The sequence below is a fragment of the Eptesicus fuscus genome, chromosome 18 (assembly GCF_027574615.1).
Source record: "Eptesicus fuscus isolate TK198812 chromosome 18, DD_ASM_mEF_20220401, whole genome shotgun sequence".
In the NCBI taxonomy this organism is placed as follows: Eukaryota; Metazoa; Chordata; class Mammalia; order Chiroptera; family Vespertilionidae; genus Eptesicus; species Eptesicus fuscus.
In genome coordinates this window covers 32,548,528-32,562,111 of record NC_072490.1, presented here as the reverse complement: position 1 = coordinate 32,562,111, position 13,584 = coordinate 32,548,528, and the positions used below count along the sequence as shown (strand labels likewise).

Sequence of the window (13,584 nt, the reverse complement as noted above, 5' to 3'; positions counted from 1 at the left end):
TAAATATATTTTATTGATTTTTTACAGAGAGGAAGAGAGAGGGATAGAGAGCCAGAAACATCGATGAGAGAGAAACATCGATCAGCTGCCTCTTGCACACCCCCTACTGGGGATGTGCCCGCAACCAAGGTACATGCCTTGACCGGAATCGAACCCGGGACTCTTGAGTCTGCAGGCCGACGCTCTATCCACTGAGCCAAACCGGTTTCGGCTGCATCCTATTTTTAAATCCCTCTCTGTCCACTTCCCCACATATGCCTCCCGAGTCACCCTCCGTGCCCCAAGCAACTTCATCTCCATCTGGGGAACGAAGGCAGACCCACATGGAAAGCGAGGGAATGGGGCGAACAGGGGGAGAACTCAGTGCTGAATTGAGGGTGCAGGGGACAGAGCCCTGGCTGAGGGCTGGGGAGCGGGCTGGATTCAGGGCAGAATCATAGGGCAGGGGGTCGGGGGGAGCCCAGGCCTGGACCCGGTTAGGAGGGAAGAGGAGCTGAGTCCAGATGTCAGCAGGGCTATGAGGATCGCGCCACCCAGGAGACACAGGGGAGCTGAGCAGGAAGGTCAGGAGTTCAGTGCAGACTGGGAGGGAAGCTCTGGCGAGGGCATGGTGTCCTTGTGGTCATCCCGGTAGACAGCTCTCTCTGGCCTTCATCAATACCGGGAACCTTGGCTGGCCGCCAGCCTCCTCTGCTGAGCCATTGCGCCAATAAATAGTTGTTGGCAGATCAATTAAACCATCTAGGAACTACGTCTGGAAATACAATTTCCCCGGCTCGATGCAGGCAGACAAGTCTCTCTGCCAGTCAGGCCCGAGATCCTACGGTTCCCTCTCTGCACCCTCAGAAAGTCAGCCCGGGACACCAGCACCTGCTCTGTGGAATCAGGCCCTGCGCAGTGGGCGGGATGGAAGCAGGGCTGGCCCAGGCCGCGGGGCCGGGCACAGGAGCGGCTATGACCTGGGTTTAAGTACAGCTCTGCTACTTGCTGGCGGTGTGGCTTTGGGCACATTCTTCACTTTCCAAGAATCAGTTTCCTTTTATAAAATGGGGATGATAACAGTCACCTTGCCTCAAGGTTTACTGTGTGACACACACACACACACACACACACAAAAAAAAAAAAGAATAAAATGAGTGCAATACTTGGCCCAAGGCACAGAACATGGGTGGTATCTGTTAAAAGGCATAATTATTGTGACCCCCCAAATCAAAGCTGCTCAGGACTCCAAGCCTGCTTGTCTCCTCTCCACTTCCTGTGTCACTCACGCACCACGCACCACCCAAGAACTCCAAGACAGGAGACAAAGCCGGTCTGTCAGCCCTCCTGGCAGCCAGCATGGAGGAGGAGCCAGGAGCATGAGCCCAGGAGCAATTCCTGAAACCAGCCCAGAGCTGATGATGCCAAAGGCCTGGCCCAGCCCAGGGGCCAAACCTCACAGCAGTTGGGACATTTTCAGCGCCATTATCCCGTCAGCAATCAAAGCATGCCCGATTCACGGCCACTGCTGGGGCCGCCTTTAGGCAGCTAGCGTTTTGGAACACCCGGAGGAGCTCTCTGCTGAGCCAAGAGCTTTGGGTGCCGGGAGGGAGGAGGAAACGCAGGGACAGCATCTCAGGACCTCCCCGAAACTCACAGCTAAAGGAAAGGGTCCCGCCCTTTGCTGCACCTGGATGGGGGGAAGCAACTCCTTCTGTCCGCTCTCTTTCTGCCTTGTCTGCAAACAGCTCCACCAGGGACCCGTTGGCCCAGTCTGCCAATGTGAACCCTGCTTCCCCCAGTTCCTAGCGGTGTGACCTTGAGCAACTTACCCAAGCTCTCTGTGCCTCCATTCTTCATCGTAAAATAAAGATGATAAATACAGGTATTAGCCCACAGAGTTGTCACAAGGACTGAGGTAGAATTTGTAAAGTGCTTAGAATACAGTCCAGCACAGACTAAGCACTGTATTAGTTTTTGCTGTTACTATATACGTATCCGTTATTGCTGCTGTCCTTATTTGGGCCCTGGACCCCGTCACCTGGAGACAGCTTGCCCATTGGCCTGGCCTCGCTTCCTTTCTCAGCTCACTCAGGTAGCAGAGGCCCCAGAGGCCTGCAGCTCTTTAGAGCAAACAAACCCCAGGTGCTGAGCGGTTTCACTCCAGGGCATAGCTGAAGAACTGCATTTGCAACGGGAAAGAGCACTTCCCTCAGCAAACACATGCTCCAGAGTTCAATGCAGTTAGCACTTGCTAAGTCTTGCTTTTACGGTCATAAATATTCAAAAATTGAGAAAATGGGATAGCTTACTTTAATCACATTAGAGGAGAAGCCTCTACCAAGGCCATTTCTGTTTTCATCCATAAGTGAACCCCAGGACCCGGCCCAGCTCACCTAGCTAATCAAAGCAGTGAGCACCAATCGCTGTGCGCCTACAAAGGAGATCAATGGGCTCAGAGAGAGGTTATCATTGTCCCTGGCCTCCTGGTGGGCGCTGGGCTCTGTGAGGGCCCTGGGCAGAGTTCTGCCCCATGATCTTGCGGGGAAACAACCCCAGAGAGCAGCCCCACCTTTCTGCTCTTGAGCCTGTCTCTAACTGCGGCCACCTCCCAGGAGGGTCTGAGTTTGGGGACCCGCCATCATTCTACGACCACTGTGGGCTCAGAATTCTCATGCACAGAATCCCACCGTGGGTCACCTTCCCTGCCCAGAGACTCCCTAGGGCCAAACCCTTCCCAGTGCCCAGGGACCCACAGGTGGACTTCGGCCCAGGTCACCAGCTACAGGCATCACAGAGTCCCTTCCCAAGTAGCTCCTGCCAGACTCCACTGCAGCCTGTGCGATGGCCCATCCCATAGTCAGGTCTTGTCCCACTGACCATGGGCCTTTAGAAGCTCAGAGAAGCTGAGCTCCCCCTTTCTGCAGGCATACCCTGCCTGAGACAGAGAACATGACCCCTATCGGGGGGACAGGCCAGCGGCACAGCAGACAAGTCAATCCTGTCAGCGAATGGGAGATGCCATAGGCTCACATCCCATGACATCCTGGACTCCCCTGGAGTCCTGGATGGGCATTGCAGCTTCAGCCCACCCTGAAAAAAAATCACTGCCAGTGTGGAGGATGGAACACTCCAAATTTCAGTCTCGAGTTTCTTTAGCCACCGAAGGATCCAGGAGTTCCAAATGCCCCAAACGCAACTGTTCTTCCCCACGCAGACCCCCACCCCCAGCAGCACACCGAGGAGGACACCATGGCTAGATTGCTCCGATCCTATCATGTGTGGGAGAGCCACTGGCTGCAACCTTGCTAGCACCTTAGCTTTGAACCTAAAAAACAAGCACCCGATGATACCCAAGTGTGAATCAATGCCCAGGAGGAAGCCCACCTCAGGGGCCCAACTGTCGGCTCAGGAAGCTCCCACAGGGTATCAATGTCAGCCTTTAATCCCAGCTACCATATTATTGGGGCCCCACACCAGATCTCACCGTAGCTCTGAAAAGGATCTGATACTGTCCCAATTTACAGATGAGTAAAATGAGTCGCAAGGCATTAGGGTGACTGACTCACCAAAGACACAAAAGCGCCGAGCGTTACGGATGCGGTTGGAAATAAGGCAGGTCAGACTCAAGAGCCGTACACCAAGCCCACCTGCCTAGTCCAGGGACCAACTCCGGCAAGTAAGTTTTCCAATTCTGATTTTAGCAGAGTGTCGCTGGTGTCGGCTTTCTCAGCCCTGACGTGTGCCTGGTCACCGTGTCCCGACATTCTCCACAAGGCACTGGGATGGCTAAACCAGCCTTCCCAGGACACACTCATCTGCTCCTGGATTTAACCAGTTAATCAGAGCACACAGAACAACCCTGTGCCATTCAACGGCAATCTCAGTCCAGCAACTAGAAAAACAAAATATGAGCAAGAATGTGTCACCGGTTACACCAGGGAGCTGAGCATCCCAGCCACGTCTGTTGGCCTGAAACCCTTGAAAAGCCAACCCACCGCACATTAAGTATAAATATTACTTGAGTGAAACCTTGTTCTTGGCTTTTCTCGAGTGTTACCCTCAGTCCCTCAACTCATGGGGGAAGCATGAAAAAAAGAGTGGGCTCCAGAGGCTGGCACACCCAGGGAGACCTGGTACCAGCTCTCTGTAGCCCCCCACTCTTCAGCTTTTTCATCTCTAAAATGGGGACAACTATGGCTCTCATTTAAAACGAATAGAACTGCAATTCTGGCTATCAGCACCCTCCTCTGTGGGCTTTATTGGGGGGGTGAGCTTTTCGGGGTGTGGCAGGACCTCTGTTTGGACAAGGAGTGTGCGCGAGCCCACAAGGTCCTGGCATTGTTATGGGACAGACATCCATGTGCCCCGCTGTCCAGAGGCCGCCCTGCCTCCAGGAGTGACTCCATCCTAAAACCAGGAACCGCTTTTGTGACTGCGGCCTCGCAGGGATGACTGCGTACGTTCAGTGCAGGGAGACCTTAGAACTGTGAGGGTCGAACCCAGCAGCCTAGGGGCTCGTCTGCAGCCTGCCAGGGTGTTTTGATGGCCCGCATGCTGTTTTCCGCGGCGACCGACTTTAAGATTGGGACAGCTCACACAGAATCTAGATTTCTGGGTCCTCTCGAAAAACCAGAAGATTCCGCAACGTGCAGCTCTCCTTCCCATCCAGGCGCTGACCGGCCAGAGAGGAGAGGCGGCTGCCCCCTTTCACAGACAGGTCACTAGGAAGAGCCGGAATCGGGGTGTTTAGCCCCCGCATACAGCAGGTGGTCAGTAAACGATAGCTGTGATCGTTACTTATTATTTATCAGTAACTTCCGCGCACGGCACTTAAGTGCAGGGACTGTGCCTTCTCCTGGCCACTCTTCCTTCTGCTGTGAGCAGGAGGAGGCTGGGCAGGCGGGAGACCTCGTTTTGCATAACCTTCCTACAGGCCCGAGGATTCCCAGTCAGCATCCACACTCACAGCCCTCATTAGGTGCCAGTCACTCTACTGATGCCTTCACCTGTGGCATTACCTCATTCGATCTTCAACGCAGAACACAGCCCTAATGACTAACATTGGGGAAACCGAGGCACCGCGCGAGATCACTCAGCCAGCAATGGAGAGGTCAAGAATCAAACCCAAGAGCGTGTCCGCAGAGTCCACGTTCTCATCACACTCGGCACACGGCAGGGTCACCCCACGTGCGGATGGAGGGCAGGGCCTCACCTGCGTCCAGCCTCCCTCGCCGACCCCCCGCCTCCCGGAGTCAGGCAGACTCGGGGTGCACTTACGGTCGAGGCCGTTGATGTAGCGCATGGTGACTTCACAGTGGCCCCACACGGCACTCACCACCGGGTACAGCTTCTTGCCCTTGAGGCCGCGGAAGGCCACGCCCAGGTACTGGCCGTCCACCACGAAGCTGAGCGTGCCCTCGTCCATGTCCAGCACCACGAGCAGCGAGTCCGGCAGCGCGAAGGCCTCCTCGGGCTCCAGGAAGGCCGGGTAGGCCACGCCGGGCCGGTTCTTGCCGTCGTGGTAGAGGCGGCTGCGGCCCAGGTCCCAGCCCCACGACTCGGCGTCGCTGCCCACCAGCGCCGTGTAGCCCACCGAGTGCAGGGGCGCCCGCGCCGTGGCCACGCCCACCACCGCGTGGGTGCCCCGCTGCCGCACCGGCCAGTGGATCTGCCAGGCGTGCAGGCCGCGCGCGTGGCCCACCTTGCCGCGGATGCCGTCGGTGCTCTGCGCCACCGGGTGCCGGTGGAAGGTGAGCCGGTCGTCGTCCTTGACGAAGACGTTGAGCGAGCGGTCCTCGGGGTTCCACGCGTGCCGCAGCTGCACCGCCGGCCCCGCCGCGGGCATGTCCAGCAGCTGGTCCAGCCGCGCCGGCCGCTCCGGCTCTGCTCCGCGCAGCTCCCGCTTGGCCGGCCGCAGCGCCGGCTCGCGAACCTCCACCGACTTGAGGCTCCCCGAGAGCTTCTGGCCCATGGCTCACTCCCAGGAGGGGCCCCGGCTCAGGCCGCCGCTACCTCGTGGGACCTGCCGCTCCCCGCTGCCAGGGATGGGCCAGGGGCCTGGGGACCAGGCTGCCGGACGGTCTATCTCCACAGCCTCTGCCGGGCTGGGGCAGGGGCCCAAGCTCCTGGAAGGAAGCAGAGGGCACAGGTTACATAACAGCAGCATCCATGCCATTTACGCCCATGCCTTGGCTGAGCCCTTACCATGCCTTCATAATAATGAATTAATATATCTGGCACTTACCTAATACTTGCCATATGCCACTGTTCTAAATGATTTACATTTATTCGCTTATTTAATCCTTAAACCTCCCCATGACATACACACGACTCCCAAATTATAGGTGAGAAAACTAAAAGAGACGGGGTAAGGAAGTAACCGAAGTCCTACAGCTAAGAAGGGGCTGAGCCAAGACTCAAACGCAGGCCACCTGGCTTCAGCGTCCATGGTCTGTACTTGGAGCAGTCCTAGGTCGTTTTCTTTTAGAAATAGGGACTAAACCCAGAGAAGTTAAGTGACTTGTCCAAGATCGCTGAGGCTGGAGAGGAGCCCAGGTGCCTTTGATTCCAGAGGACACGCCCCGTGCCAAGGCTGGGGGCACAGCTGCCTAAGACATGGGGGCCGGAGACACAGAGGCGATGGCCCCTCATCTCCTGTCCCTGGCTGCCCCGGGGAGCTTACATAGCATCTAAAGTACGGTCAGTGTTGAGAAGTAAGATACAGCGCGAGGACCCAGCACAATCACCCAGGGACATGGAGATGGATACAAGGCAGCCACCTGAGGATGGGGTGGGGTCTCCATGGAAAGATGAGCAGGAAGCGGGGCGGGGATAAGGGAGCTGGTGTCCAGGCTCTGGACCCAAACAGAACTGCATCCAAATCCCTCCATCTCTCTGAGACTCCAGTTTCCACATCTATAAAATGGTGGCATAAGAATCCGAGAGACAATAATATGAAGGGCTGGCCTGAGACTCTGTGGGCAGGCTTCCCTCTCTGGGTCTATCCGCTGGGCATCCCACGTGAATGCTTTCCCTTTGGAGGGGCAAGCGCTTTCTTTGGGCATATAAACGCTGTCAACAGCATTCACTCTGGGAAAAAGCTCCTCCTGTGAGGCAGGATCCTAGTTTTCAGGGAGGGGGACTTGGCCACCATCACTAGGAGACCAGCCAGACCCAAGGTGCTTGGATGGGCCCTGGTGTGAGTTGAGATGGGGAGCTGAGCCCTGCAGCCTGTCCGGGGCAGGGGCATGTGACCTCCCCACCCTGGCCTGAGAGTTGCTGGGCTCAGAAAATCTTCCACTGAGACAGACCAGGAGACAGGTGGTTTTCATCCCTTGCTCCGGCGGGCCGTGGCCTCCCACCCAAACAGTGGCACGACTCCCAGCCGGAGTGCAGGCGGGGAGGGAGGGACGCCTGCTGCCACACAGCACAGGCTGAGATGCCGTGGAGTTCTTCTTTAGCCCTCCTACTTTATTCTCAACCCCCGTTTCCTTTCCTTTCTATGGTTAGACCCCAGCTTCAGCTCTCGCCGACTCCATCCAGAGCGCTCTGGCTAATGTTGAATCTGGAGGAATACCAGAACACATGGCAAGGAAAATTCACCACCCCAGACCGTTCTAAGTTAGCAGGATAAAGGTACGCCTTTTGATATCCCAAATCACCCACAGTAAAAGAGGAAGAGACGCAGGAATGCAAATTCTATCTTCGGCAAAACTAGAGCACATTTGTAACCTGAACCACAACTTCTAAGGAGACGCTGCCAAAAACAGTCAAGGGGCTGCCAAAAGCGGTGAGGATCCAAGGGGGTGTGAGAAAGCACCTACACAAGCCACCTGTGGCTGCAACACTCGCTCGGATAAAGCTGCCTGATCGCTCTTGGCTGATACTCCCTGAAGGAAAAAACAAAACAAAACAAAACAAGGGTTCCTAACCAGGAAAAAATGGGAACAGGGCGTGTGGCCTGGCAATGGGAGCTGCCTGGGACACCCAGGTCACCCAGGAACATGGACGTGAACACGAGGCCAACCCCCTGAGGATGGGGTGGGGTCTCATAGGAAGGTCGGGGTGAGGCGGGGGGTTAGAGGAGGGAGGAGGAGGACAGGGCTAACAAAGAAAACCACAGACCAGCCATCTTCACAGGGAGCAGTGTGTTGGTGAGGCAGAGCGGGAGAGGGGCGTGAATGGGGGGAAGGCTATATAGCTGCAGGTCTCTGCTGTCTGGGTAGAAGCTAAAAGAAATCACTGCCACCGTCCTGTGAACAGTTACCAGGAACCTGAGAGCGACCCTGCTGTCCTAGAATACTCCCATGAACCTCCTCTACCTGCATCCCCTGCAAATGCTGATCTGAGAAGGTTCGCCCCTTTCAAAGAGCAGCCAGCACACACTATAGTCAAAGATGCTAGAGGAGGAATCCAGGAGGAAAAGAACAGGAAAAAAAAAAATATGGCAAACCAAGAAAACTCGCCAGAAAAAAAGCTGCACAAAGCACATGAAAATCATGATCACATTTGTAAACTAATTTTATGATCACTTTTTCAAAAGGGAGACAACTAGTCTAGTCTTTAAAAAGATTTTAATGCGTTTTATGTAGTTCTAAAGGCTACCTCCAGAAGGACTAAAAATACAAACCTTCCAGTTCTTAAAAGGAACACAACACAAAATAAAACCATGCCATGAAAGGGTTTGTTTTAAAAAGCAATGGAAGCAAAAAGACATAAAACTACTAAAAAGAAAAACTACTAAAAAGAAAGGATCCTAAGATCGGGCAACAAGACAAAAACCCTCAACAGGATGCTTCCTACCAGAGACATCCCCAAAGCAAAGTGATTTGACAGTTTTGAAAACAAAGGAAGAGAAAATATATACCAGGTATGTGCTACCTCAAATTAAACAGGCACTATCACCTTAACATAGTCAAGTAAAGTTGAATTCAGGATAAATGGTTCCAAATGAGACAAAGAGGAACACGTTATAATGATAACAAACATGGCCCTAACCGGTTTGGCTCAGTGGATAGAGCGTTGGCCTGGGACTGAAGGGTCCCAGGTTCGATTCTGGTCAAGGGCATGTACCTTGGTTGCGGGCACATCCCCAATAGGGGGTGTGCAGGAGGCAGCTGATCGATGTTTCTCTCTCATCAGTGTTTCTAACTCTCATCCCTCTCCCTTCCTCTAAACTTCAGTTCTTTAAAATAATAATATTATTAAAATAATGATAATAACGAATATGACCCACAATTGAAGATCTAACACACCAAATGACAGCACCAAAATTCAGAGCAAAAGCAACAGGAAACACAAGGAAGAACAGACACACAGCAGAGGCAGGTGATTTTCATCCACCTCTTTTAGCTCATGAAGATCAAGAGACCACATTAGGTAAAGTCAGAAAAACCAAAATTTCATAATTAATAAGACGGTTGTAATTGATGTATACTTCGAAAAAATTTCCCATATTTTGGGCCACAAATAGAACCTCGCCAAAAAAGCTGACGTAATACAGAATCTGATAACATAGAAGCAAAACTAGAAATTAATCACAAAATTATGGGTCACAAAACTCTACCACATGGAACCTTTTTAAAAACTCTCCTTTAGTCACCCTCCTCTGTTTCTATCTGTTATTTACAAGTGACCGGCTGACCAGGCATATTAGGAAATTCCAGGAGGCAGCAGTGGTCTCAGGCCAACAGAAGTAGGCCAACTATGGCCGGAGCACCTTCTTTCCGACCACGCGCGCCCCTCGGCGCTGTGGGCAGACGGCTGCAGCCAGCCCTTGTCACTGCGGCGCTTCTCAAGCTTTACGAAAACCACCCCTTATTTTCTGTGCGTGACAGGTCTCTGTCCTGTCTGTCATGGAGCAGTTTTGCCAATTTAAATGTGACTACGGTATAAACAGTGAAATGGCAGTAAACAAACAAACTATCTTTTAAACAACCCAGATTTTAAAAAGAGAGATCTAGATAGAAATTGCAGAATACCTAGAGAATAAGAATAATAAGAAATATTCCATGTATTAGAACCTGTGGGATCTCACTCAAATCGTGCTCAGAGGCCATTATGCCTGTTTTACTTATACTAGCAAATAAAAAAAGCATAAGAATACATGAATTAAGCATAATAAGATAGAAAAAAATAAAACTAATCAAACAATCTGAGCACTGGTTCTTTGAGGGGGTGTGGGTGTGGGGGAGGGGGATACAGTACCACAAAAACCAAACCAATAAAACATATAAACCACTTAATCTACTCATTTAGTCTATATTATGTTATCATATTATTATTAGATTATATCTATTTTGTTAATCATGTTGATAATACGAGTATGTACGCTTGATATGATGTAATGAAATAACACATTACCTCTATGGTTGTCCTCCTACAAACCCCTGAGTCTAATCATGAGAAAAACATAGGACAAATTCCATCAAAACACCCCACTAGTCCTCCTCCAAACTGTCAAGGCCATTAGAGACAGTCACAGCCAAGAGGAGCTTAAGGAGACATAACAACCAAATATGATGTGATGTCCTGGATAAGATCCTGGAACAAAAAAAGGACATTCGGTAAAAACTAAGGAAATCTGAATGAAGTATGGCCTTTTATTAATAACAGTAATCAATACTGGCTCATTAGTTGTGATAAATGTAGCACACTAATGTAAGATGTTAATAATAGCGGACACTGGGTGTGAATGTATGGAACTCTCTGTACCATCTACTTAGTTTTTCTATCAATCCAAATCTAGTCTAAATAAAGTCTATTTACTAAAAACATTAATTTCTAAATTTTAGATAATACCAAAAAAATGTACAAAAACTTGAAATCAACTCTATCTCATTAACCAGATATAAACATTGTTAGTATTTGGATGTATTTCATTTTATTCCTTTCTTGTCCATAAAATATTAGTAAGTTTTCTTTTTTAAAATTGGCATCATGGGACTTTATTCAGGTTATCTCACCTAGAATTTAATAATTAACATGTTCATATATTCCTAAATATACTTTATTTTTTAAAATATATTTTATTGATTTTTTACAGAGTGGAAGGGAGAGGGATAGAGAGTTAGAAACATTGATGAGAGAGAAACATGGATCAGCTGCCTCCTGCACACCCCCTACTGGGGATGTGCCCGCAACCAAGGTATATGCCCTTGACCGGAATCAAACCTGGGACCCTTCAGTCCCCAGGCTGACGCTCTATCCACTGAGCCAAACCAGTTAGGGCCTAAATATACTTGAAATGCATGACTTTATGACTAAATAAAATAATAAACCTTGTAAACCACTTAATCATTTAAAAGAGAAGAGCGGAAGACACAAATACGTAAAATATGAAATGAAAATGTGAAATGACCAAATGGCATAGCAAAAAACACCCATAAAGTAAGTTAGACTTGTTTGTTGTTTTAAAATGGGGAGATATGTGCAACACAAATCATAAATATGACAAACTCCTACAAAATGAGTCTGAGAAGACCAACCCCAATACAAAACGTGACAGGATACTACAAACAGTTCACACATAAGAAAACAGCTTCTTTGAAAAGATGACCTCTCTACCAAATGCGTAATAAAAGAGACACAAACTAGTTAGAACTGCAATGAAATGCCCTTTTGGTGTATCAGTGAAGATCAAAAAGCTGGACAACACTTTCCTGGAGAAGCAGGCAGGTTCCCACATTGCTGAACAGAAGGTTAAATGGTATAACCTCAGTGAATGGCAAATGAGCACCTTCTCTCAGGATTACAAATGCACATACCCTTGACCTAGCAAGTCCGCTGCCAGTATTTATTCGGATATGCTCTCAAATGTGCAAAACTTCATATATACATATATGTGTGTATATGTAATATATGTCATGTATGTACTGTATAATATATAATATGTAATACAAGTATACGTAAATTACTATATGTGTCACATATATAAATATGCAGCATTGCTGGTCATAGCAAAATATTGGGAGAAACCCCAAATGAAGACGGGATAATTTTTTTTTGCAAGAAGTTCTGCTTTTATTGCATTGAAGACTGTAAATGATAAGACTATAAATTATGGCAAATCCACATAAGAAAATACTAGGCAGCTGTAGAAAAGAAGGTACTGATATGGAAGATCCAACCGATAGATGGAATCAAACAAACAAGGTGCTGTGTCCGGTTTGCTACTATTCATTACTGTGGAGGGAGGGGAAGAGATGAAGGAGTAAGAGGGGAGAGAGAAGAAAGGGAGAGGGAGAGGGGCATTTAACCCAAAGGGTTTCATCCAGCCCTTGAGACTCATCTAGGTTATGAGAAATAAGATAACATGTGAGCCCTAGCCGGTTTGGCTCAGTGGATAGAGTGTTGGCCTATGGACTGAAGGGTCCCTGGTTTGATTCTGGTCAAGGGCATGTACCTCGGTTGCAGGCTCCTCCCCGGCCCTGGCTCTGGTCAGGGCTCATGCAGGAGGCAACCAACATCGATTTCCTTCACATTGATATTTCTCTGTCTTTCCCTCTCTTCCACTCTCTCTAGAAATCAATGGGAAAATATCCTCGGGTGAGGATAAAAAAAAAAATAAAATAATAATAATAATATGTGAGAGGCACAGGGCGTGTCGTGGAGACTCAATCAGTTGAACCAGCACACTCACCCAGGGTCCTCTCTGGAAGATTGCACAGACTGCCCAAGGGCGTCTGACTGGGAGGTCAGGGGGCTTGGAATCTGCCACTTTCGTAATTCACTTAAAGGCACCTCTGCTGGAATTCTAACAGAGCAGGAAACTCGGCTCCAAGAGGAAGCGGCCTGACCAAAGTCACACGGGTAAAGCCAGCAGGGCTGCTCCCACCTACGTAGTCTGAACCCGAAGTCCCCACCGCCTCTCCTCCCCGTTCCTTCTCCATCGCTAACCTTAAGTATACGTACTCACTCTGTGCCAGGCGGCGTGCCAGCTGCTTCACAGGAACTACGAGGCATGTACCCCTTTATTCAAAAGAGGAAACGGACTCCCAGGGAGAGGTTCCCAGTGAGTGGCAGGGCGGGGGTGGACCCCAGGGCCACAGTAGGACGAGCCTGCGCTCTACCATCCTCCTCCACGCTGTTAGGACAGAGCCGCTCCATGGTGCCCACGCAGGACATGTCTAAGGGAAAGGTCCACGACCATGCCCACTCTGTTGCTGTTGAAGAGACGACTTGAAGGTGTTTGAAAGCAGCAGCCAGGCAGCAGCTTCAGAGGAGACCCACGCGGGGTCATCGAGGGCAAGGTACTCTCCCTCCTGGCTGCAGCCTCAGGGCCTCAACGCCTCTGCCACCATCAGTGGCGGGCAGGGATCCCGAAGGCTGCCCTCACTGGGGACATGGCAAGGTGGACATATAACAGGCAGCCCCTTTGCTGCCCCCCTCCCCCCAGACAGGGACCAGGACGGAGTGTCCATGCCCACCAAGGAAAGCTAGTGACATCACAATATAAGGAAGGGCAGGCAGGGGTTGAATTCCTGTCTGTCCACTGGGCCTGGCCAAGGGGTTAACCTCTCTGAGACGCATCCGAAAAGTGTGGCTAACCATGTGCTAACCTTGCCGGCCTTTGCAAGGATCAGGGTTGACATCTGTGAAGTC

At 50.6% G+C, this 13,584-nt stretch overlaps 1 protein-coding gene across 2 annotated transcripts in view; it reads right to left on the bottom strand.

Moving 5' to 3' along the window:
* Positions 1–13,378, bottom strand: part of SPSB4 (splA/ryanodine receptor domain and SOCS box containing 4) — a 58,737-nt gene extending 45,359 nt beyond the window's left edge. The window contains exons 1-2 of one of the 2 annotated variants that reach the window (XM_028128208.2): positions 12,895–13,378; positions 5,260–6,107 (exon numbers count right to left, since the gene is read on the bottom strand). In XM_028128208.2, coding sequence (XP_027984009.1) covers positions 5,260–5,953 — 694 coding nt within the window. In that variant the 5' untranslated portion in view covers positions 5,954–6,107; positions 12,895–13,378. The remainder of the gene's footprint in view (positions 1–5,259; positions 6,108–12,894) is intronic. The other variant, XM_028128191.2, reaches the window with a different exon arrangement.
* Positions 13,379–13,584: the final 206 nt, after the last annotated feature.